Consider the following 23821-nt stretch of genomic DNA (forward strand, 5'->3'; position numbering starts at 1 on the left):
TCACTCCTACTGATACTGTCCTGGATAGATACTTCTGAGGGAGGTACATTGGTAAGGTGATGGGTAAGGTCAATGTTTTTCCCTCTTGATTCCCTCATCCATCACCTGCCCTGTATTCAGTCTAGCAGCTCCTCACCCAAAGTGCATTCTGCCCCCTTGTCACCTCAGTGCTACCCCCAAGTGGTGTTCAGCCTGGAGGAGTAAAGGTTTGTTATCTAAGATTTTTATTAGGGGTTGCCGGAGCGATGTAGTGTATGGGAATTACTCGCAGGTTTACTTATTTGAGCTGATGCCATGAGACTTTATGAAGTGTGGAGTCCACATTAAGGATGCCTTCTGACATGATACTACCGTACTGTTGGCACCTGTGCCGGATCTGTCCAGGTTGCTTAATCCAGTTGCCTGGGTGACCATTGTGGGTCAGATTGGTGTTAACAAGATAGCATTCTGTCCCCATCCTGGCTGAGCTGGATTTGGGAATTGTCTCCTTACATTACCCATTGTGGAGATCGTAGTGCTGTGAGTCAGACCTGTTTTTGGCCAGAGAACTCGAGACAAACCCATTACTTAATGGGTAATTGGGGGTATGCCAAAACTTAAAGCCCTGCCTGTTTTTGGGTAGAGTTGGATTTGTGTTTCTAGTGGCTTAATCTATTTTTGCCAACTGAAGAAAATCGCACCTGAAGAGTGGAAACTTTACTGTTTATACAACTGGTTCTTTTTACCAAAACCTGCAGTAATACTCATGAAATAGGAATGCCTTCAAAGGAACATACTGAATGTTTTTATTGTAGCAGGAATTGGCAGGATACTTGGTTTTTAATGTAGACACAGGTGAAGTTTGAAAGTGAGTCCAAAGTTAAGCTGTGCACTTTCTATTTGTTCTTTGATTTTTTACTGCAGTCAAATATTATTCAGAAGCTGCGTAAGATGTGGGTATCTGTCATTCTACAACTCAAATAAGAACAGTGCAGATCCCAAAGTATTTGCCTTTCATGGGAGCACTCATGGCTGCAGTAGTGTAGGATAAAACGTAACTTAAATACTTTGTGTTCTTAATGATTTCAAGTTCTTGCAGCCTAGTTAGCTTGTCTTTTCCACTGTCTAACACGACACTTTGTCTGCTCATCACAGTTAATTGACACACTTGCCTTAGAGATTGGAGAACTGAAGATGGGTCATTCAATTCCTGACTTGGATGAAGATTCTCAGTATGCCCAGTGGTTGAGGTAAGTTTTTTTTTTGTTTTTGTTCCTGTAAATCTTTTCCTTCGTGACCACATGGTTCTTTCTGCAGATGTAGGCAACTCAGCCTTTCAAGTTAGGTGGGATTGTGGGCTGCATATTCAGAGACCCTTTTTCTGCTGAGTCTCCAGATGCCTTCCTGTGCTGGCATTCCTCCTTTCAAGGGGGTTCTTACACAGTTAGAACTTCTTAGTTTGTTTTTCTTGAATAGCATCCTGTTCAAGTTGGTCAAGTTTCTCGCTCTCTGGAAAAATAAAAAAACAAGTGGTCATGAACTGCAAGTAAAATTTTCTTTTCTATTACTAACGTTGCATGTGTCATTATCTCTGACTGGGATCTTTATCAGGTATTTCTCAATCATAGAAGCTTTGGATTGCTTTATTGTACTGTTTTAATGGGCAATTGACACCGATATCTTCATAATAAAGTGTGTATCATGTTGACTTTTGTTTTTGTTTGTGTTTCTCAGCCATCTCACTCAATTTAAGGCTGGCTTATTTTTTAATAAGTCATAGGATCATTCAATGGTATGATTGCACAGAAGAGACCATTAGGCCCTTTGTTCCCATGCTGGCTGCTTAAGGGCTGCCTTTTTCTAGTCCTGCAGGGGTGCACTTAAAGTTAGAAACTTGAAGGATTCCACAGAAGTTGACATCAGGCCACTGAGCCGATGTAGTTGTACCTCTGGGCAATCATCCCTGACAGAGGCTATCCACACAGTCTGGATAATTAAAGGCCTGTTTGTGAGCTGACTGGAAAAAGCGCTGATGGCAGACAGACCCTTGGACTTGCTCGGTCTCCTGCACTTGCTCCACCCAGGGGGAGCTGCAGCCATGAGTGACTGCTGCCGCCGACTATGCCGGGAAGGAGGATCCACCATTTATTTCATTCAATTGAAAGCTTTTTTTTTTGGAGGTTGCATTTAGAGTCATAGAGATGTACAGCATGAAACAGACCCGTCCATGCCAACCAGATATCCTAACCTAATTTAGTCCCATTTGCCAGCACTTGGCTCATATCCCTCTAACCCTTCCTATTTTATATACCCATTCCAGATGCCTTTTAAATGTAATTGTACCAGCCTCCATCACTTCCTCTGGCTTCTATGAAGCTGCCCTCCTGCTCTGCCTCTAACAGGGACAGTGCCTGGTGTTTGAGAGTTCTGATAAGGTCTGCAATCTCTTTCAGTGGACTGCAAACCCAAAAGGCAGCCTCTTAATTGCTCATCATGGGGTAGAGCTCACAGACAGGAATCCCGACAGGTGGAGCAGGGCTGAGACCAGAAATAGTTCTGGCACGAGCCCACAGCGCACAGACAGAAGATTCTGCCTAGAATAAGCAATCCAATTACTCTTACTCCCAGATCATAACTTGTTACATGTATTAAAACAAAACGTCGAAAGCAACAACAATGGAAGTCAGAGAGCAGCTTCATTTAAAAATGACAAATTAAGCAGTAACTTGCTGGATTCAAAGATTGTTGCTTTCAATGATCAAAATGGACCAAAGAGCCAAGGATTGAAAGTAGTGATTACAGAGGGATTTGAATTGCAAGAACTCCAGGAATGGATCAATTGTTTTAACAAAATGATATCCCATTCAGTAGGAATATGACGTAGTATAATATCGCCATTGGCTCGAAGGTAGAAGGTAGTGGTGGAGAGTTGCTTTTGGACTGGAAGCCTGTGACCAATGATGTGCTGCAAGAATTAGTGCTGCTTCCACTGCTTTTTGTCCCTTTACATAAATGATTTGGATGTGAACATAGGACATATATGTAAGCTTGCAGATGACACCGAAATTGGTGGTGTAGTGGATGGCAAAGAAGGTTACCTCCAAGTACACCAGGAGCTTGATCAGATGGGCTGATTGGCTGAGGAGTGCAGATGGAGTTTCATCTAGATAAATGTGGGGCACTACATTTTGGTAGGGCAAATCAGGCCGGTACTTATACACAGTTAACAGATCCTGGGGAGTGTTGCTGAACAAAGAAATGTTGAAGTGGCAGTTCGTAGCACCTTGAAAGTGAAGTCGCAGGTAGACAGGTTAGTTAAGAAGGCATTTGGTATGCTTGCCTTTATTGGTTAGTACATTGAGTATAGGTGTTGGCAGGTCATGTTGCACCAGTACAGGACATTGGTTAGACCACTTTTGGAATATTGCATTCAATTCTGGTCGCCCTGCTATAGTAAGAATGTTGTGAAACTTGGAAAGCTTCAGAAAAGAGTTACAAGGGTGTTGCCAGGGTTGGAGGGTTTGAGCTATAGGGAGAGGCTGAATAGACTGGGGCTATTTTCCCTGGAAAGGCAGAGGCTGAGCTGTATCTTTATAGAGATTTATAAAATTATGAGGGTCATGGACAAGGTGAATAGTCAAGGTCTTTCCCCAAGAGTAGGGGAGTCCAAAAGTAGAGGAGACAGTGAGGACTGCAGATGCTGAAGATCAGAGCTGAAAATGTGTTGCTGGAAAAGCGCAGCAGGTCAGGCAGCATCCAAGGAGCAGGAGAATCGACGTTTTGGGCATGAGCCCTTCTTCAGGAATGAGGAGGGGCTCATGCCCGAAAAGTCGATTCTCCTGCTCCTTGGATGCTGCCTGACCTGCTGCACATTTTCAGCTCCAAAAGTAGAGGGCATACATTTAAGATAAGAGGTGAAAGATTTAAAAGAGCTCTAAAGGGGCAACGTTTTCACTCGGGGTGATGCGTGTATGCAACGATCTGTCGAAGGAAGTGATGGAGGATGGTACAATGACAGCATTTAAAAGGTATCTGGCTGATTATATGAATAGCAAGGGTTTAGAGGGATATGGGCCAAATGCTGGCAAATGGGACTAGATTAATTTAGTGTATTTGTTGGGTATGGACACATTGGAGCAAAGGGTCTGTTTCCATGCTGCACATCCCTATGATATTCAAACAACACGTTTCCTTTTTATTTGAACAATATCAGTGAATATTAATGATCGAATTGGGTTTTATGGCAGTAGCATTACAACAGCTTTTACAATTAGTTAGGGAGCAATGGTATGCAAATGAAATTCTTATGACTTTGAATGTAACTATAGGTAGTCTCATGAAATATTTGTCATCAGTTAATTCATGTACATCATAACATCCCAGAAAGTCTGTGTGACCCTTATGGCAACAGTTGCTGCACCATTTTAGTGATGCAAGGTAGACTTATTAGTGTCTTGTATATTTTGGGTTGTCCCAAGAAATGCACCAGCAAGCAAAATCTCTCTGTCAGGCTGGCTTTTGTAATGTCATGAGAAGGTTGTGTGTTTGTCCCTGATTGGTGTGAGCACTCCCAGCACAGGCCAGCTTTGAAATATTGAAAAGTCAACAAAATATATGCTGTTTTTGCTGGGGATTATTTGATCGTGGGATGTGGGTGTTGCTGGCTGGATTGGCATTCATTGCTAATTCCTAATCGGCCCTTGCTCTGATTGGCTTGTTTAGGACCATTTCAGAGAGCTGTTCAGAGTCAACTACATTACTGAGAATCTGGAGTCAAATGTAGACCAGAAGGGAAAGGATGCCGGATTTCCTTCTCCAAAGGACATTAGTGAAGCAGATGGGTTTTTATAACAATCGACAATCATTACATGTTTGCCATTAAACCAGCTTTTTAATTTCAATTTTTTAAAAAATTCCAATCTCCCCATCTGCCATAGTGTCCCCATAGAATTAACCTGGGATTCTGGATTACTAGTCCAGTAACGTACCCACTATGCCTCTGCCTCCCCCTTAAAATATAAATGCAACTTTTTTTTTCTTTTAACCAGTTATTTTCTGCTCTGCTTTCAGAGCAATTAAAATGCCAGGCATAATTGAAATGATGCAATACAGAGGATTGCTTTATAGAAAATGCAGTTCCTTGGAAAAGATGGTAATTTTCACTTCTGCCTGATTGTACTCGAATTTTGGATGAGTGATGAAACAAATATCTCCTAAGGTCTGTCAGCTGACATTGCTTCTTCATTTAACAAACCCCAGAAAAAACAAATTATTCATCTCCATGTTGTTTCTGGGACATTCCTGCCAAAGTATTGCTGTTGCACTTACAAGTCAGTGCACCTCAAAAGTAATTGAGTAATAGAAGAAACTTGCATAACAAATTCAGTCATTGAATATTTAATGTCTTGAAATAAGGCATGAAATGATTTAAATGGTAAAAGCCTTGGTGCTATATTTCAATGGCTTTTACTTCCATGAAGTTGAAACCTTTTAACAGTTGCAACATGTGGACAGCTCACAACCAATGGAAGGCCATTGCAATGAAGCCATTAAGTTCAAGTGTTTTCCCTACTCTTAAACAGAAATGCAAACAAACAAGGAAGAACATTTTTGTATGAAAATATTCACCCCAGTGAATTTCACCCAAAATCTCTTTCCTGTTCAAGGGAAATTCCTAGTTACAATGAAGGTGAATGCTTCACCACCTCTTCATATGAAATCGAAATGTGTAAGTGATGCAGCCATGTAGAGTGGCCTCTCACCACAAGGCATTACTTGGGCACGTTTAACCAGTTGTTGATTTACACTTTTTACAACATAGGTAAAAACAGTATGACTAAATAGCTTTGTATTAATTGGCACGATCAGTAATACAGGATATGCACTCATTCTAGCCTTATTGATAAAGGAAAAATTTCACTCGCCAAAGAAACAAACAACTTGTCCTGCGACGGAAGTTCATAAACCACCTGGTATTTGTTGCCATCAAGCTACCACCAACTTACAGGGTTGTGGCTGCAGTGTTACATGGACTAGATTTGAATATTGATGGATACAGGACAATTAGGAAGGACTGGTAGCAAGGCAAATGTGGAATAGTGGCTCTGTTGATTAAAATTATCACACAGAGAAGGATAGTTTAAATTCAGGAGAGCAGGATGTAGAAACAGTTTGACTAGAGATTACAAATGATAAAGGCAAGAAGTAACTTGCAGGAGTAGTGTACATGATGCCTAACAATAACCATAAGGTACAGTGGAGCTTAAAGGAAGAAATGATGGGAGCTAGACAGAAGGTTGTGATGATTATCATGTGGGACTTTAATCATATAGACTGATTTATTTCCTTAGAACATATGTTTTAGCAACAACTAGAGAACAAGCTATACAGAAGAACCACGATTATCTGAATGAGATGGGCAGGCAGTGTTTCATTTGGATAATTGATTATTTGGATAATCAATTTGACTTTAAATAAATGAAGCCATACTGATCTAACACTGCTCTATCAGAGAGTTTGTTTAAATTTTGATGAGTCTGCTATTTAAACAAACTAGTCTTTGCACTCTGCAAGTTAAACTGAGAAGGACTAAACCCTCACCATCACAAATATATGAAATCCCAGCATTAAACAAGGTCACGGACCGCTTCTACAATCACAAGAACGTTTGTCAGTTTCCAATTAACTCAATATCACGATAGAAAGACAGAAGCACTGCCTCGCGCACGTGTTTACTTTCTTTGCCATTTTTTCCATGAATGGCCCGGTAAAGTGATGGGAATAAAGCACTCACTTTTACAAAGGGCTGTGTAACTAACCCTTACATTAAAAATATCCAGAATTGCTATTGCTTGAGGTGTTTGGGTTTCTTTGTCTTTGCCAGTGTTTTCACATATTCTTCAGTACTGGTAATCCAAATCCACTTACCTCTTTGATGCAATGTTTTTATGCGACCTTGAGACCTTATTTGGATAATCCGAAATTCCGATATTTGATATTCGGATAATTAAGGTTCCACTGTAGACATGGTCTTGATAGGATTAATTAATGACCACATAGTGAAGACGCCTTGGGAAGCAGTAATCATCATTTGCTTGATCTCATATACAGTTTGAGAGTGAAAAGAATGGGTTTGAAACCAATATCATGAACCGAGATAAGGGTAAATATTTTGATATGAAAGCAAAACCAGCAAAAGCAAACTGATAATTTAGAGTAAGGAACAAGGCAATAGGGACACGGTAGTAGAGATTTAAGAGATATTTCAGACTGCATGGAAAATAAATGCATTTCAATGAGAGGACATTTCCAAGAGAACTATTATAGTTAACAAAAATAGTATTAAGAAAAGCAATTTAATTATGTAAAGATGTGGGGAGGCAGTGGCCTGGTGGTATTATCACTCGACTATTAATCCAGAAACCCAGAATAATGTTCTGGGGACTGGGGTTCGAATCTTGTTGTGGCAGATGTGGAATTTGAATTCAATAAAAAAAATCTGGAATTGAGAGTCGACTGATGACCATGAAACCATTGTCAATTGTCAGAAAAACCGATCTGGTTCGCTAATGTCCTTATAGGAAGGAAATCCGCCATCCTTACCTGATCTGGTCTACATGTGTCTCCAGAGCCACAGCAATATGGTTACCTCTCAGCTGCCCTCTGAAATGGCCTAGCAGGTCACTCAGTTGTATCAGTCGCTAGAAAGTCACAACAAAGAAATGAATCCATACGGACCACCTGGCATCGAACTTGGATCAAGAAAAGACAATGGCAAAAACACAAAACAGCCCTGTTGACCAGGCAAAATCCTCCTTACCAACATCTGGGGGCTAGTGCCGAAATTGGGAGAGCTGTCTCACCGACTAGTCAAGCAACAGCCTGACGGAGTCATTCTTACAGAATCATACCTTCCAGATAACACCCCAGACACCACCACTATCATCCCACTGATAGGATAGATCCAGCAGAGGTGGCAGCACAGTGGTATATAGTCGGGAAGGAGTTGTCCTGGGAGTCCTTGACATTGATTCTGGACCCCAGGAAGTCTCATGGCTTCAGGTTAAACATGGGTAAGGAAACCTCTTACTGGTTATCCCATACTGTCCTCCTTCGGCTGATGAATCAGTACTCCCCATGATGAATCAGTACTCCTCCTTGGAGGAAGCACTGAGGGTGAAAAATGTACTCTGGGTGGGGTATATCAATGTCCACCTCCAAGAGTGACTCAGCAGCAGCATTACTGATTGAGCTGGACGGGTCCTAAAGGAGATAACGGCTTGACTGGGTCTGCAGGAAGTGATGAAGGAACCAACAAGAGGTAAAAAACATACTTTAACTCATCCTTCCGAATCTGTCGGCTGCAGAAGTATCTGTCCATGACCATATCGGTAAATGTGACCACTGCACTGTGTTTGTGGAGACTAAGTTCTGCCTTCACATTGGGAATAACCTTCATCTTGTTGAGTGGCACTATCACCGTGCTAAATGAACTAATCCAGCAGCTCAAGACTGAGCATCCGTGAGGCGCTGTGAGCCATCAGTGGCAACAAAACTGTACGCCTGCACAATCTGCAACCTCATGGCCCAGCATATCCCCCATGCAACCATTACCACCAAGTCAGGGGATCAACCCAGGTTCAATGGAGAGTGCAGGAGGACATGTCAGGAGCAGCATCAAGCATACCTAAAAATGAAGTGCCAACCTGGTGAAGTTACCAAACAGGACTACTTGCGTACCAAAAGGCATAAACAGCAAGTGATAGACAGATCTAAGCAATCCCACAACTAACGGATCAGATCTAAGCTCTGCGGTCGTGAATGTTGGCAGACAATTAAACAACTCACTGGAGGAGGAGGCTCCGCAAGTATCCCCATCCTCAATAATGGAGGAGCCCAGCACATCAGTGCAAAAGATAAGGCTGATGCATTCGCAACAATCTTCACTCAGAAGTGTCGTGTAGATGATCCGTCTCGGGCTCTTCCAGTGGCATTACAGATACCAGTCTCCAGCCAATTCGATTCACTCCATGTGATATCAAGAAATGGCTGGAGGCACTGGATACTGCAAAGATAATGAGCCTTGATAACATTCCAGCGATAGTACTGAAACCTTGTGCTCCAGAACTTGTCGCTCCTCTCACCAAGCTCTTCCAGTACAGTTACAACACTGGCATCTATCCAGCACTGTGGAAAATTTCCCAGGTATGTCCTGTACACACAAAGCAGGACAAATCCAACCTAGCCACTAAGCACCCAATCAGTCTACTCCCGACCATCAGTAAAGTGATGGAAGGTGTCACCAACAGTGTTATCAAGCAGCACCTGCTCAGTGACACCCAGTTTGGATTTCGCCAGGGTCACTCAGCTCCTGATCTCATTACAGCCTTGGTTCAAACATTGACAAAACAACTGAATTCCATGTGAGGTGCGAGTGACAGCCCTTGACATCAAGGCTGCATTTGACAGAGTGTGGCATCAAGGAACCCTGGCAAAACTGGATTCAATGGGTATCAGGGGCAAACACTCTGCTGGTTAGAGTCATACCTGGCACAAACGAAGATGGTTGTGGTTGTGGAGGGTCAGTCTTCTCAGCTCCAGGACATCTCTGCAGGAGTCCCTCAGGGTAGTATCCTAGGCGCAACAATCTTCAGCTGCTTCATTAATGACCTTCCCTCTGTCATAAAGTCAGAAGTGGGGACGTTTGCTAATGATTGCACAGTGTTCAGCATCACTCGTGGCTCCTCAGATACTGAAGCAGTCCGTGCTCAAATGCAACAAAATCTGGACAATATCTGGACAATATCTAGACGTGGACTGACAAGTGGCAAGTAACATTTGCACCACACAAATGCCAAACAATGACCATCACCAATGAGAGGCACTGTAACCATCACCCCTAGACATTCAATGGTGTTACCATCACTGAATCCCCCACTATCAACATCCTTGGTGTTGCCATTGACCAGAAACTCAACTGGACTCACCAAAAAATACAGCAGCTACAAGAGCAGGTCAGAGACTAGGGATACTGCAGCGAGTAACTCACCTCCTTATACCCCAAAGCCTGTTCGCCATCTACAAGGCACAAGTCAAGAGTGTGGTGGAAAACTCCCCATTTGCCTGGATGGGTGCAGCTCCAACAACACTCAAAAAGCTTGACACCATCCAGGACAAAGCAACCTACTTGATTGGCACCACATCCACAAACATTCAATCCCTCCACCTCAGTGGCAGCAGTGTGTACATCTACACGATGCACTGCAGAAATTCACCAAAGATCCTTAGACAGCACTTTCCAAACCCACGACCACTTCTATCTCAAAGGATAAGAGCAGCAGGTACTTGGGAACACCACCACCTGCAAGTTCCCTTCCAAGCCACTCACCATCCTGACGTTGGAAGTATTCCGCCGTTCCTTCACAGTCGTTGGGTCAAAATCCTGGAATTCCCTCCCTACCGACATTGTGGGTCAACCCACAGCAAGTGGGCTGCAGCAGTTTAAGAAGACAGTTCACTACCACCTTCTCATGGGGCAACTATAGATGGCCAGCCAGTGATGCCCAAGTCTCACAAATGAATAAAAAATGTAATTAAAATTGAACAGTATTTGAGAATCAGCAAAGAGTGACTTATAAAAAGGGGAAAAATTAATGTTCAAGCAAAAGTTATAAAGACAGACAAGAAAAGTTCCTACTCATACTTGGAGAGTTAACAAAGTAAGCATTGATCATGTAGAAAATGTGTCTGGGCAATTAGTAATGGAGGTAGCAGATGAATAAACTCATATTTTGCATCATTCTTAACTACAGAGGATACAAATTACATCTCAGAAAGAGAAAGTAAGGTGGAACTCAAGAAAATTACAATCACCAGGGAAACAGTACTTTGGAATTTATTAGGCTTCCAGGTCTTTCACATTCAATTACTGGATTAGTGGTGCTGGAAGAGCACAGCAGTTCAGGCAGCATCCAACGAGCAGCGAAATCGACGTTTCGGGCAAAAGCCCTTCATCAGGAATAAAGGCAGTGAGCCTGAAGCGTGGAGAGATAAGCTAGAGGAGGGTGGGGGTGGAGAAAGTAGCCTAGAGTACAATAGGTGAGTGGGGGAGGGGATGAACGTGATAGGTTGGGGCGGGGGGGAGGGTGGAGTGGATAGGTAGAAAAGAAGATAGGCAGGTAGGACAAGTCATTGGGGACCGTGCGGAGCTGGAAGTTTGGAACTAGGGTGAGGTGGGGCAAGAGAAAATGAGGAAACTGCTGAAGTCCACATTGATGCCCTGGGGTTGAAGTGTTCAGAGGCGGAAGATGAGGCGTTCTTCCTCCAGGCGTCTGGTGGTGAGGGAGCGGCAGTGAAGGAGGCCCAGGACCTCCATATCCTCGGCAGAGTGGGAGGGGGAGTTGAAATGTTGGGCCACGGGGCGGTTTGGTTGATTGGTGCGCGTGTCTCAGAGATGTTCCCTAAAGCGCTCTGCTAGGAGTCGCCCAGTCTCCCCAATATAGAGGAGACCACATCGGGAGCAACGGATACAATAAATGATATTAGTGGATGTGCAGGTAAAACTTTGGATGTGGAAGGCTCCTTTAGGGCCTTGGATAGAGGTGAGGGAGGAGGTGTGGGCACAGGTTTTACAGTTCCTGCAGTGGCAGGGGAAAGTGCCAGAATGGGAGGGTGGGTCGTAGGGGGGTGTGGACCTGACCAGGTAGTCACGGAGGGAACGGTCTTTGCGGAAGGCGGAAAGGGGTGGGGAGGGAAATATATCCCTGGTGGTGGGGTCTTTTTGGAGGTGGCGGAAATGTCGGTGGATGATTTGATTTATGTGAAGGTTTGTAGGGTGGAAGGTTAGCACCAGGGGCGTTCTGTCCTTGTTAAGGTTGGAGGGGTGGGGTCTGAGGGTGGAGGTGCGGGATGTGGACGAGATGCGTTGGAGGGCATCTTTAACCACGTGGGAAGGGAAATTGCGGTCTCTAAAAAAGGAGGCCATCTGGTGTGTTCTGTGGTGGAACTGGTCCTCCTGGGAGCAGATACGGCGGAGGCGGAGAAATTGGGAATACGGGATGGCATTTTTGCAAGAGGTAGGGTGGGAAGAGGTGTAATCCAGGTAGCTGTGGGAGTCGGTGGGTTTGTAAAAAATGTCAGTGTCAAGTCGGTCGTCACTAATGGAGATGGAGAGGTCCAGGAAGGGGAGCGAGGTGCGTCACTAATGGAGATGGAGAGGTCCAGGAAGGGGCGCCTAGTCTTGATAGTTATGGGTTTAATTTCTTTTTGTTATTTTTGTTTAAAGAACAGCAGCTCGGAGTATAAGTTCTAATTGATTTTTTTTTCCTGTCTTTAGTTCAGGGACACATGAACTCAATTATGGATCTTCGTCACCATCCTGTATAGACACCACTTAATTGACAGCATGGGAATGTGTTGCTCCTTCATTATGTATGGCAGGCTGCATGCTAACTTAACTAGGAATAGTTCTCAATTCTCCTGCTGATCAAGATGTTCAGTATGTTTTCCATATGTACTGCATACAGACCTGCATCAGGAACCTATGATCTGGTAGATTAGAAAATCTAATTGCATTTTAAAAGTAATGTGCAAGAAACAGCAGTCAGCAGATTCCTTGTCCCTAAAAATTGTGATACCTGGTCATTTCTAATTTTCAGTCCTTAGGCTGTTTATGGACAGAATATTCCCCAGGAATTCATTTCAATAAAATTGAATATTCAACCTTGATCCAACAGGTTGACTTGCTGGCAATCCTGTGGGTCAAGATTTAATACACTAATCTCCTCCCTCATTTTCCCATCGTCTAAAAATATGCTGAACATTTATGAACAGATTATTAATAATTATGATATTTAAAAATTATTCACCCTTAACTCCCACCATGTCCTAGAGTTTAGCCTTGGTTTCACTGGATCCAAAAATGCATTGTGTTAGATCAAGTATAGGTTTCGCTACTACCAAATACAATGTATGAGGGTTATTTTGAACATAAATATTTATGAAATTCACTGGGGATATTGGCTTTTATGCCAATCTGTAAGATTGTGGAGAAACAACTCTTCTTCTGTTTCAGGTTGTCTCATCCTCCACCATGTACAATCAGGTTGTGTGGCTGCATCCTCTGAAGGTGGTCTGCTGATGGAAGATATTTATAAAATGATGGTGAAGATAAAGTGCTCTACTTGCCTAAAGGTTATTCATTATTTGCATCTTGTTGAGCAGAGCACATGGGGATATGGATTATGACTATCAGAAAGAAGAAGCTGCTAGGTGCTGGATGAGGGATTCTGGCTATGAAAGCTTCTTATGTAACCTCAGCATCTTCGATCGGCTTCTACACACCCATCCAGTCTGGCTACATCTCAGTCTGAGTGATGAGGATGCTCTGCGTATTCTGCAGCCCGAGGATGCTGGGGTAAGTTGTTAACCTGACTCTTTTTTTTCCAACAATAGGTTACATATCTATTACAATTGTGAAATGACATGCATTATCCTACACCTGAATGAAGATGACAAATGCTGGAGATCACAGAGGGTAAGATCCATGGAGAGGGAACAGGCCAGCTTTTCCAGTATAGGTGACTCTTCTTCAGAGCTAAAGTGTGGGGGACAGCATTTATGCTATAGTTTGGGGGGGAAGGCGCTGGGTGTCGGGTGCTGGTGGAGAAAAGATGTTGATAGTGCGGATTAAGTGATCGGAATGTGAGAATGGCAGAACAATGAGGTGTCTCCTGCCAGTTCTGAAAGGACAGTCAGTGGGATGAGGCGGGAGGGGAGAAAGGAAATGATAACAAGCTGAAAGAAAGGGCAACATGTTCACAGTTTAAAGGTGTTGAACTCCATAATATATCCAGAAGGCTATAAAGTGCCTAGTCTGAAGATGAGATGTTGTTCCTCCAGTTTGTGCTGAGATTATAAACACTTCTTCCCTTACTTTCAGCTTGTTATTATGTCCTTCCCCTCCCCCCCCATCCCACTTACTATCCTTTGAAGTCCGGCAGGAGACACACCATTGTTCTGCCGTTCTCACATTCTGATCACTTAAACTGAACTATCAATATCCTTTCTCCACCAGCACCCTACACCCACTGCGCCCAACACCCCCACATCATAGTATAAATGATGTCCCCTCCACATTTTACTTCAGCTCTGATGAAACGTCATCTAGGCTCGAAACGTTAGCTTCCTCACTCTCCATGGATGCTCTCTGACCCGCTATGACCTCCTCCAGCATTTGTTGTTTTCAGTACAGATTCCAATATCTGCAGTAATTTGTTCCTACTACACCTGAATGTTTGTTTAGTTTAAAGATTTCCTCGGGGTGGGGGGGGGGGGGAAGTACTGCTGCTAAAGTATCCAACTTCCAATTGAAAATATGTGTCACCAGTATGCTACTTTTCAAACGGAATTCAATTTAAATTTTAGGTTAAAAAAAATAAGGATCTTTTGAAGTTGTAACGATTGTAATGTGGTCAACTCGGAGATCTCCCTGATTGGGGCTAATAATCGGGTCCAATCAGGGGGCCCTGGCTGACAGATTAAGAACAGGAGTGTCAGATATCCTGTTCACTCTGAGAGCTGGCTCAGAGGGAGCTGGATCAGTGTCAAGAACACTCCATGTATAAATAAAGGGAAAGTAGGCGATGGGATACTGACCTCTGTGGAGTTATTTCGGAAGTGTGACTGACCTTCATCTTTGAGTTTAGTTGGGAACATAGTGTTAAAATAAGATGCTGATAATTGATTTGTTTGCTTAATCTCTGTAAGCTTAACCTCTGTCTTGTCGCTGTGGTAGTGAATAGAAATTCATTTTAAGTCAAAAAAACATCAACATTCAACAAGACCCAATCTCTAATATATCCAATAACCATTCTCTTTAGTCTAATGCAGGTTGGCATTCCCAGTGGCCACCTTTTCCTCATGTTTTGTTCATCTATTCGAAATTAAGACCATAAGATATAGGAGTGGAAGTAAGGCCATTCGGCCCATCGGGTCCACTCCGCCATTCGATCATGGCTGCTGGGCACTTCAACTCCACTTACCCCCATTCTCCCCGTAGCCCTTAATTCCCCGAGACAACAAGAATCTATCAATCTCTGCCTTGAAGACATTTAGCGTCCCGGCCTCCACTGCACTCTGCGGCAATGAATTCCACAGGCCCACCACTCTCTGGCTGAAGAAATGTCTCCGCATTTCTGTTCTCCACTTTCTCCCTAGAAGCCAATAAAAATATTACTGTTCTTTCCCAGTGGTGCCCAATATAAACTCCATTGGCTCCCACAGTCTCCACCCTGTAATCTCCCTTTCCCCTCATATTCCCATTGCTGTACAACTTTGTGTTTACCGCTCCAATCACTGGTTTCTGCCTATGCACTGTGCTAATACATTCCTGGTCAGAACTGTTATGGACATCCCTTTGGCAAATATAATTGCAGTATTGTATCCCTGATAGTGTCCTGTCTTTCTGACTTTAGTGCATCTACATCCTATTGTTGTTGTGAGCTGGCCCAGGCCATAGGCTCATGGCAGAGGTGATGAAATGAAGATAGACTTTCTTTCAGTTCTATCTTTTCATCCTTTAAACTGTTCAAAATGGGACTGGATTGTGGTGCCAGGTGAAAGTTTTCACTGTATTTTACTGTATTATTCACTGTAAAATACAAGTGACGATTAGTCATCATTCATTCTGTCCTTGGCAGCTTTTATGAACTCTCCATCCTTCAAATAATTCCTTTGTAATCCTTGTCCTTATTGACAAATCCTGCACGTTCATATTTCTTCTTAAATTTTGACCGTCTGTATTCCCTGGTCCACCTGCAGTTGCTGTCTTGTATTGTCTTCCTGAAGACCCTCTCCTCCTTTCTGCTTTGGAAAGCATCTGAAGAGTACCTCTCATAACCATAGCCTTTAACCTATTTCTACTGAGGTCACTGTACACTTTTACATTTGTATAGTGCCTTGTGTTTTTTTTAAACCATGTTAAACATGTTAGTTGACTTTGTTGCAGTTTTGAGATGAGGTGTGAGCATAGCAGGGGAATGAGGATCAGGAGATGAGCCACCTCGCTTCGTAAAATTATTTTTTAATAAATTGCTGAATCACTTTTCAGATAAATACTCGAGAGTGCTGTTACATGTTTAGCTCATAGAAATTACCTTTGGTATTTCCTTGCAAAATCTGGCCGTGGAATATCAAATCTCTTTGTTCAAATGTTGCAGAACTGTGTCATCAAGTTCTTGTGGTTAATCTGAAATTTCACATCTGTAATTAAAAGAAAGAAAGAGTTGCGTCTGCTTTTTCATTGTGGCAAATTGGTATTTAACTATGGTGTAATATATGCAAGTCACTTGTTCTTGGACTTCTTTATGAAGTTACTTTTTAAGAAGTAAGGTTTTTTCCAAACTTTCTTTTGTTAATTTAAAATGTATTCACTTTAACTGCTTGAAACTTGGTGTCAACAAAACAAAGAGGGGACAGTGATATAACCATAATGAAGAGCACCAATAAAATCATAACAGATGATAATCACAGGAGTTCAAGTCAATGACTAAAGATAGCACAAAGTAATAAAGGATGACAACAGATAAATAGGTGATGATAATCTGGAAAGAAATTGAAGAAAATAAATATAGGATATTCTTCCCTCTGAAAGATGGCAAAAATCAATACAATTGGAAGTCGTCCAATCTAATTGTTTTCTTCAAGAAATATGACTGGAGAGTGATAAATCCGGTCTAAACTTTAGATTAGATTAGATTAGATTACTTACAGTGTGGAAACAGGCCCTTCGGCCCAACAAGTCCACACCGCCCCGCCGAAGCGCAACCCACCCAGACCCATTCATCTACATTTATCCCTTCGCCTAACACTACAGGCAATTTAGCCTGGCCAGTTCACCTACCCTGCACATTTTTGGTTTGTGGGAGGAAACCGGAGCACCCGGAGGGGACCCATGCAGACACGGGGAGAATGTGCAAACTCCACACAGAGAGTCACCTGAGGTGGGAATTGAACCCGGGTCTCTGGCGCTGTGAGGCAGCAGTGCTAACCACTGTGCCACCATGCCACCCACGGTAAACAGGTAAAGCAGGGTGTGCAACCTGTTTATATTAATCATTCAGTGAAAGACATGGGCGGCACGGTGGCACAGTGGTTAGCACTGCTGCCTCACAGTGCCAGAGACCCAGGTTCAATTCCCGCCTCAGGCGACTGACTGTGTGGAGTTTGCACATTCTCCCCGTGTCTGAGTGGGTTTCTTCCAGGTGCTCTGGTTTCTTCCCACAGTGCAAAAATGTGCAGGTTAGGTGAATTGGCCATGCTAAATTGCCCGTAGTGTTAGGTGAAGGGATAAATGTAGGGGAATGGGTCTGGGTGGGTTGCCCTTCGGCAGGTTGGTGTGGACTTGTTGAACCGAAGGGCCTGTTTCCACACTGTAAGTAATCTAATCTAAAAAAGAATGTGAGTACAAAGTTCACAAATCAGGGAAGTTTAGAACTTGGGGAAAAAAAAACACAGTTCTGGAGATGCTGGAGACCTGAATAAAAAAGAAAGTGCTTTAGAAACCGAGTCATCTGGCAGTGTCAGTGAAATGAGAAACAAAGTCAACATTTCATTTCAAAACGTCACTTCAAAATTGAAGGGGGGCTATGAAAGGTGTTTTTTAATGATGTTGACAAAGTGGGAGGAAGAGCAAATGGAACAGCTAGCAAGGGGTGCCAGAGTAAAAGGGAAAAGGAGTACTAATGGTAGTTGAGGAGAAATCTAGATGCAGAATAGATGTTAATAGCAGAAAATAGGTCCCTTTTGAGAAAAAAACATGATACTTGAGTTGGGGGTAACCAAAATCGAGGACTTTGTTTATGGTCTGAAGTTGTTTGAATGCAATGTTGAGTCATGAAGGCTATAAAGTACCTAAGCAGAAAATTGCATGCTTTTTCTCCTGCTTTCATTGGGTTTCACTGGAGCCATTCAGCAAACCTCGAACAGAAATGTTAGCACGAGAGCAAGATGGTGTATTGGAATGGAAAGCGACTGTAAGATCAGGGTCATTCTTACAGGCAGGGGGGTGCCTGAGGAAGTAGCAGGGGCTCCAAAAGTTTGTGCTTTCAAATAAACTTGTTGGACTATAACCCAGTGTGATTTTTGACATTGTTCCACTAAGTTATCACCCACTCTGCATTCTATTCTGCCACTGAAGAAGAGATCGCATTGTGAGCAGCAGGTGCACTAGACTAAATTGAAGGGAGTACAAGAAAATTGATGCTTCACCTGGAAGGTGTGTTTGTGGCCTTGGAAATGGAGGACAGAGGAACTTTGAGTTCAAGAAGAATTTCGGAACTGATAAAGTTAGAGAAATAAGGAAGGGCAAAACCATTAAGAAATTTAAAGAAGAGAATAAGAATTTTCAATGGCAGGGGGATGGAAGACCATGGGTCAATATAGCTTGTTGCGGACATGAATGAGAGAGTTTGTTTTGGAAAACTTACGGGCAGCATATACATTTTTTTTTAATTGGAAACATTATACTTCATAGTCTTGCCATTTCTAAATTCTTTATCAAATGGATCCAATTACAACACCTAACACTATTAATAGTTAACCTGGAACTTTCCACCAAACTGAATATGTCAACAGTCCCAAGACCATGATGGACTGCCATCATCTTGTTACTTGTGTTTTTCTGCTCATGTTTGTTGGTAAACATCACCTGGATCCATACAATGCATGGAAACATCAGGGCATCAGTCATTATTGCTCAGTTAACTTGGAGTGCATTTCATATGGGATCATTATTCTAGGAGTCAAGTAAAAGGTGAGAAGACTCTAAGTGGCAGAACTTGGATAGCAATATAAATATTGTCACATCTTTTGATTTATGGAATCATGAAATCTTAAAGCATTAATGGACCCAAATTAGTTCACTAAGTGGTGCATTTGTTCCCTTAAGTGATGAATCCACTCTGCCTTTCCTTCACAAGCCTTTGTCCAGTCAGCCTTATCTAATCCTTGCTCAAACTTCATTTTTAAAAGTGATTATTGTTTCTAGCAGGCCTTTAAATATCCCGAGTATGGTCTACTTAAAACTATTTATTTGATGCTGATCTTACGTCACCAACCACTGTTTCCTTAATGTTTATCTTATAAAAGCTACTCGTAGTTTTGAGCAAATGACCTCTCTGTTCTAGTGAAGAGTCTTAGTTTCTCAGATACCTGCCCAAAAAAAAATAGGTTTAATCCAGCCTCTTTTTAGAAATAAGAAGACAAATGGATATATTGATATCTGAATCCTTAAGTCTGCCTGATCTTTTGAAACTTTAGCAATTTGGTGATTTCACCTCCCCCCCCTCCCTCATCTTGTACACAGTAGGATCTCTGAGAAAGAGTCATCTAGACTTCAAAAGTTAGCATGCTGTCTGACCCACTGTGATCACCAGCATTTCTTGTTTTTAGCTGAAAAATGTGTTGCTGGAAAAGCGCAGCAGGTCAGGCAGCATCCAAGGAGCAGGAGAATCGACGTTTCGGGCATAAGCCCTTCTTCTTGAAGGGCTGCGCTTTTCCAGCAACACATTTTTCAGCTCTGATCTCCAGCATCTGCAGTTCTCACCTTCTCCTATTTGTTGTTAGTTTGTCTCATAACTAGCTGCATTAAATTTCATCCAATAACTATTTGCCCAACCCTTCAATGAATGATCTTACTGCCTGTTATATTTTAACAGTTGTCTTGCTGTGTCCTGTATATCAGAGTGTAGGTCACTTTTATGCCTATATATTGAGTAGAGAGGTAATGTGAACACTGACCCCTGAGGCTAGCCTTGTTTATAGCGCTGCCAAGCATCCATTGCCTGCTCATCTGTTTTCTATCCATACTGTCACATACCTGTCAAAATCATACACCTTAATGTTATGAACCAGCTCCTTGTTCTCCAACCTGCCTGGTGCTTTTAAAAAATCCAAACACGTGACCTGCTCTAAAATATGTCACGAAGAAAGTTTGTTATCCCCTCAGAGGACTGTTAAGATTGTACAAATTTTGGCCTTTTATAAAGTTTTGCTGGTTGACCAAAATTAAACTTTGCTTTTGTAGGTGATTAAATTATATCGTGTTTTACAGCTGTCAGAAGCCTAGCTATTACCAGTGTTGGGCCGACAGATCTAAAGTGAGTTGTTTAGTTGTTTTTGAACCTATGAAAGCAGTTCTACATACCAGAAATAGAGGATAACTCTAGGGGCTAATCATAGTAAAGAAATCAAGGTAATTGATATTTGTAGAGAAAAAATTTTGCAAATACATAAGGAACTGAACTCTGACAAATCTCCAGGACCCGATGGCCAACATCCTACAGAGATGGTTGTAGAGAGAGTGGTTGGGCTGGCAATGATTTCCCCAAGTGTCCTCAGTTCTAGAACGGTCACAGCAGACTAGAATATGACTGAAATGACATAGTGCTAATCTGAAGAGGAATTGTGAGGAAGCTAGCAATTACAGGCCAGTTAGTCTGACAACAGTTTTGGGGAAAATATTGGAATCTATTATTAAAGAAAAGCAATAGACTTAGACAATCGTAATCTGAACAAAGACAGTGTGGTTCTATGAATGAGAGATCATGTTTGACAAATTTTGTTAGAACTTTTGAGGATGCAACTGTTGAGTAGATAAAAGGAGATGTGGTATACTGTTATTTCTGAAAGACATTTGATAAGGTGTCACACAAAAGGTTAATATGTACAATGGGTGCTCATTGAGTTCAGGGTAATACACTGATATTCATAATGATTGGATAGTTAACAGGAAGAAAACAGTAGGGATACATGGGACATTTTCAGCTTGACAGGCCGTGACTAATGCATTACTGCAATGATCAGTGCTTGCATATTGGGTACTTGGAATTTATACTCATGACTTGAACACAGTGATAGACAAAATTGAATCTATGTTTGCTGACAATGCAAAGCTAGCTTTGGAATGCGAAGAATGCAACGTGGTTGTACGGACAAGTTAATTGCTTGGGCTACATGGTGATAAATGTAGTATAATATGGGAACTATGAACTAATTCACTTTTGGAGTAAGAAATAATAAAGGTCTTGACTTTTGTTCCCAGTTTGGGTGCATGCAGAGGCAGGAGGATTCCCAGCTCTGTGAACTTGACCTTTAAAAATGGCCAGCTGCATTGCTCACTTTCATTCCAGGTGTTGTGGGATGGATTGGAGTTGGGATAGGCCACCCAGGAATACCAATTGGAGCAAGCTACCAAATGCCAAGGTGCGCTGAGAAGTCTACCATCAGTCCCTAGTGCTGTGTCCAAAATCTGGCATAAAAGAATAAAATATAAAACATTCCTCCGCTCTTGTCCCTTACCCCCACAAACCTTCTCTTAACCCATCTATTAAAAATCCATAGCTTTACTCTTCCTACCCCTCCTTTGCCTATTATGTAAATTCACTTAGTACCTAAACACAAAGGAAATAAGGGTCTGTATTAGAAACAATACACTCTCTCCATTGAGAAAAGCACTCTCATTCATTAAAATAAAACATGGTTTGACACTCCTTGACAAGTTTGACACTTCTTGAGGTCTTTGTGAGTTTGACTCTGACATCTTTACGGTTCCAAAGGTTTTGTGCACAGTCTTCTCCACAAGTCACAAATCCAAAAGATGTCTGATACCTGGCATCTCCCCCGTCCTCCCCATCCATGCAGTCTCCCTCCTAATTCCTCATCCATAAAAATACTCCTCTCTCATGCCCATCAAGGGTATCTGACCACTTTTTCAAAGTGGTACCTTCCCCACCACCACACCAGGGACACCTGACCCTCCCCACCTCTGCCCCCCCAAAACGAGGTCTCCCAGGGGTATCTTACCTCTTTCAAAGGGTTACCTTGTCTATCCAAATGAACGCACAAAGTTCAGACCTGCTCTTAACACATCTAATGTACACACACACTGTAGATTCCGCTGTACGAGAATGTATATCACACTTGGTTGGAGGAAGCTAACTACAGGTATCCCCCTCCCCAACCCCCATCCGAAAGTAGAGCGTTCTGATGAAACCTTTCATAAGCCGAAATGGCATAAAACAAAGAAGCATTAATTTATATGGGAAAAATTTCACCTTTTCTCGTAAAGGCGAACATCCTCTTCGGATTTCTTTCTGTTAGCGAAAACCGGTACTAATGTAGGTCTTTCATAAAAGTTGTGGCCTAAAGTGAACTTTTGAAAAGTGGGGTATACCTGTATTTGAATGGATAGCTGCCTCTTTAAAAGGCACGTGCATAAACCGCAGTCTGACTTCACCCCCCACCCCCAGGAAATAGCTATGTTTTGAGTCAGGACTTACAATTTTAGGTCACTTCTGTTATTTTTGAGAAGGAGATTATTTTTGAGGTGTGAATGTGTAATTGTTGATGTGCAGAGGTACCTCACTGTACTTATCAAGCAACCTGAAAATAGCACTCAGGTATAACAGGCAATAATAAAAGTACAGGGAAACTAACCTTTGTTGCAAAGGAATGGAGAACAAGAATAAATGAATCTTGCTACAATTGTACAGAGTGTTGGTGAGATCACACACCTGGAGTACTGAATGCAGTTTGTTCTCCTTATTTAATTGTATTGAAGGAGGTAGAATAATGGTTTGTCATATTGATTCCCAGGCTGATGCACTGATGAGAGACTGTGTTAATTGGGCCAACATTATCTGGAATTTTGAAGAATGAGGGTGAAACGTTGAAATATAAATAACTTTGAAAGGGCTTGATAAGGTCAACAAACTGTTTTCTCTTATCGGGGTAGCTAGAAGTAAATGGAGGAGCAGGTATAAGGGGCTGAATGGTCTATTCCTGATCCTATTTCTCACATTGTATTATGTTCAACCTCACACAGTGCCTTTTTATAATAACAGATCTTCCTCGTCCGGAGATCATGCAGGACACAGAAGAAAATTATATCAATGCGTTTGCCTGAGTCAGGGTCTCATTTTGTTCAAGATTTTCCAATAAAGGAGAGCCTGTATAGTAAGTACACTCCAATTTATTCTAATATCTTTGAAAGTATGGTCAAAATGTAAGATATTGTCATCAAAAGATGCACGTGAAGTACTGTGAAAATGTTCTTTCTCTGTATTGTGGCTTTTTGGAAACGTAATCATCTTTCATTGTTAAAAATATTTGATTTTCTATCAAGAATGTGCAACACAGAAACAGGACATTACTCTAACCGATCGATATCGGCTTATAATGCTCCACTCCAACCTCTTTTAGTCTTTCCTCATCTAACTCTATCAGCATAATCAGCATCCCTGATATGTTTAATCTAGATCCCACTTAAATGTATCTTTACTATTTTTCTGAGTTAGTCCTTGATATAGTGAATTCCACACTATCACCGTGGTCTTATTATCAAAAATTGCTATCTATTCCAGGTAAATGGCTACAATCATGAGCCATCAGCAAATGACTGTACTAATTAAAACCCAGTCCCCTTATACACTTCTCTTTACACAAAACACAGGCATTGGGGCAAAAAAGGGGTGTTAAGAATGGAAGGAAAGCAGGGACAACATTTACTGGTGCTTTATATGGTGCTGTGAAGTGGCATGAAATACTGATGGATCTGCTCCTGTAACATAGAGGATGAGACATGGGTCACCTAGAACTTAAGAGTCCAATTCCATTTTGGCATTCTTGGTGACTATTCTGTTTATGGCTTCTGATGCAGCTCGTTCTCACAGGTAGATGAACTCTGTGTCTGTTTTGTCAAATCCTTTCATAATTTTTAAGATTTCCATTATTGCTCAGCCTTCTCCCTTCAAGCAAGAAAGAAATCATCCTGTCTGTCCTCTCC

The 23821-nt window shown here is 42.1% G+C and overlaps 1 protein-coding gene and 1 long non-coding RNA gene across 4 annotated transcripts in view; one reads left to right on the plus strand and one right to left on the minus strand.

The window, feature by feature from the left end:
* Positions 1-23821, plus strand: part of LOC140483265 (ras and Rab interactor 2-like) — a 157051-nt gene that overhangs the window by 96305 nt on the left and 36925 nt on the right. For all 3 annotated transcript variants that reach the window (XM_072581406.1, XM_072581408.1, XM_072581407.1), the window contains 3 exons: positions 1135-1229; positions 13201-13393; positions 22881-22992. In XM_072581406.1, coding sequence (XP_072437507.1) covers positions 1135-1229; positions 13201-13393; positions 22881-22992 — 400 coding nt within the window. The remainder of the gene's footprint in view (positions 1-1134; positions 1230-13200; positions 13394-22880; positions 22993-23821) is intronic.
* Positions 1133-16322, minus strand: LOC140483267 (uncharacterized). Its single transcript, XR_011961922.1, has 2 exons — positions 16134-16322; positions 1133-1488 (listed from the first exon to the last, which is right to left on the minus strand). It is a non-coding gene; the product is annotated as an uncharacterized lncRNA (long non-coding RNA).

This window comes from Chiloscyllium punctatum, chromosome 11 (assembly GCF_047496795.1).
Source record: "Chiloscyllium punctatum isolate Juve2018m chromosome 11, sChiPun1.3, whole genome shotgun sequence".
NCBI lineage: Eukaryota > Metazoa > Chordata > Chondrichthyes > Orectolobiformes > Hemiscylliidae > Chiloscyllium > Chiloscyllium punctatum.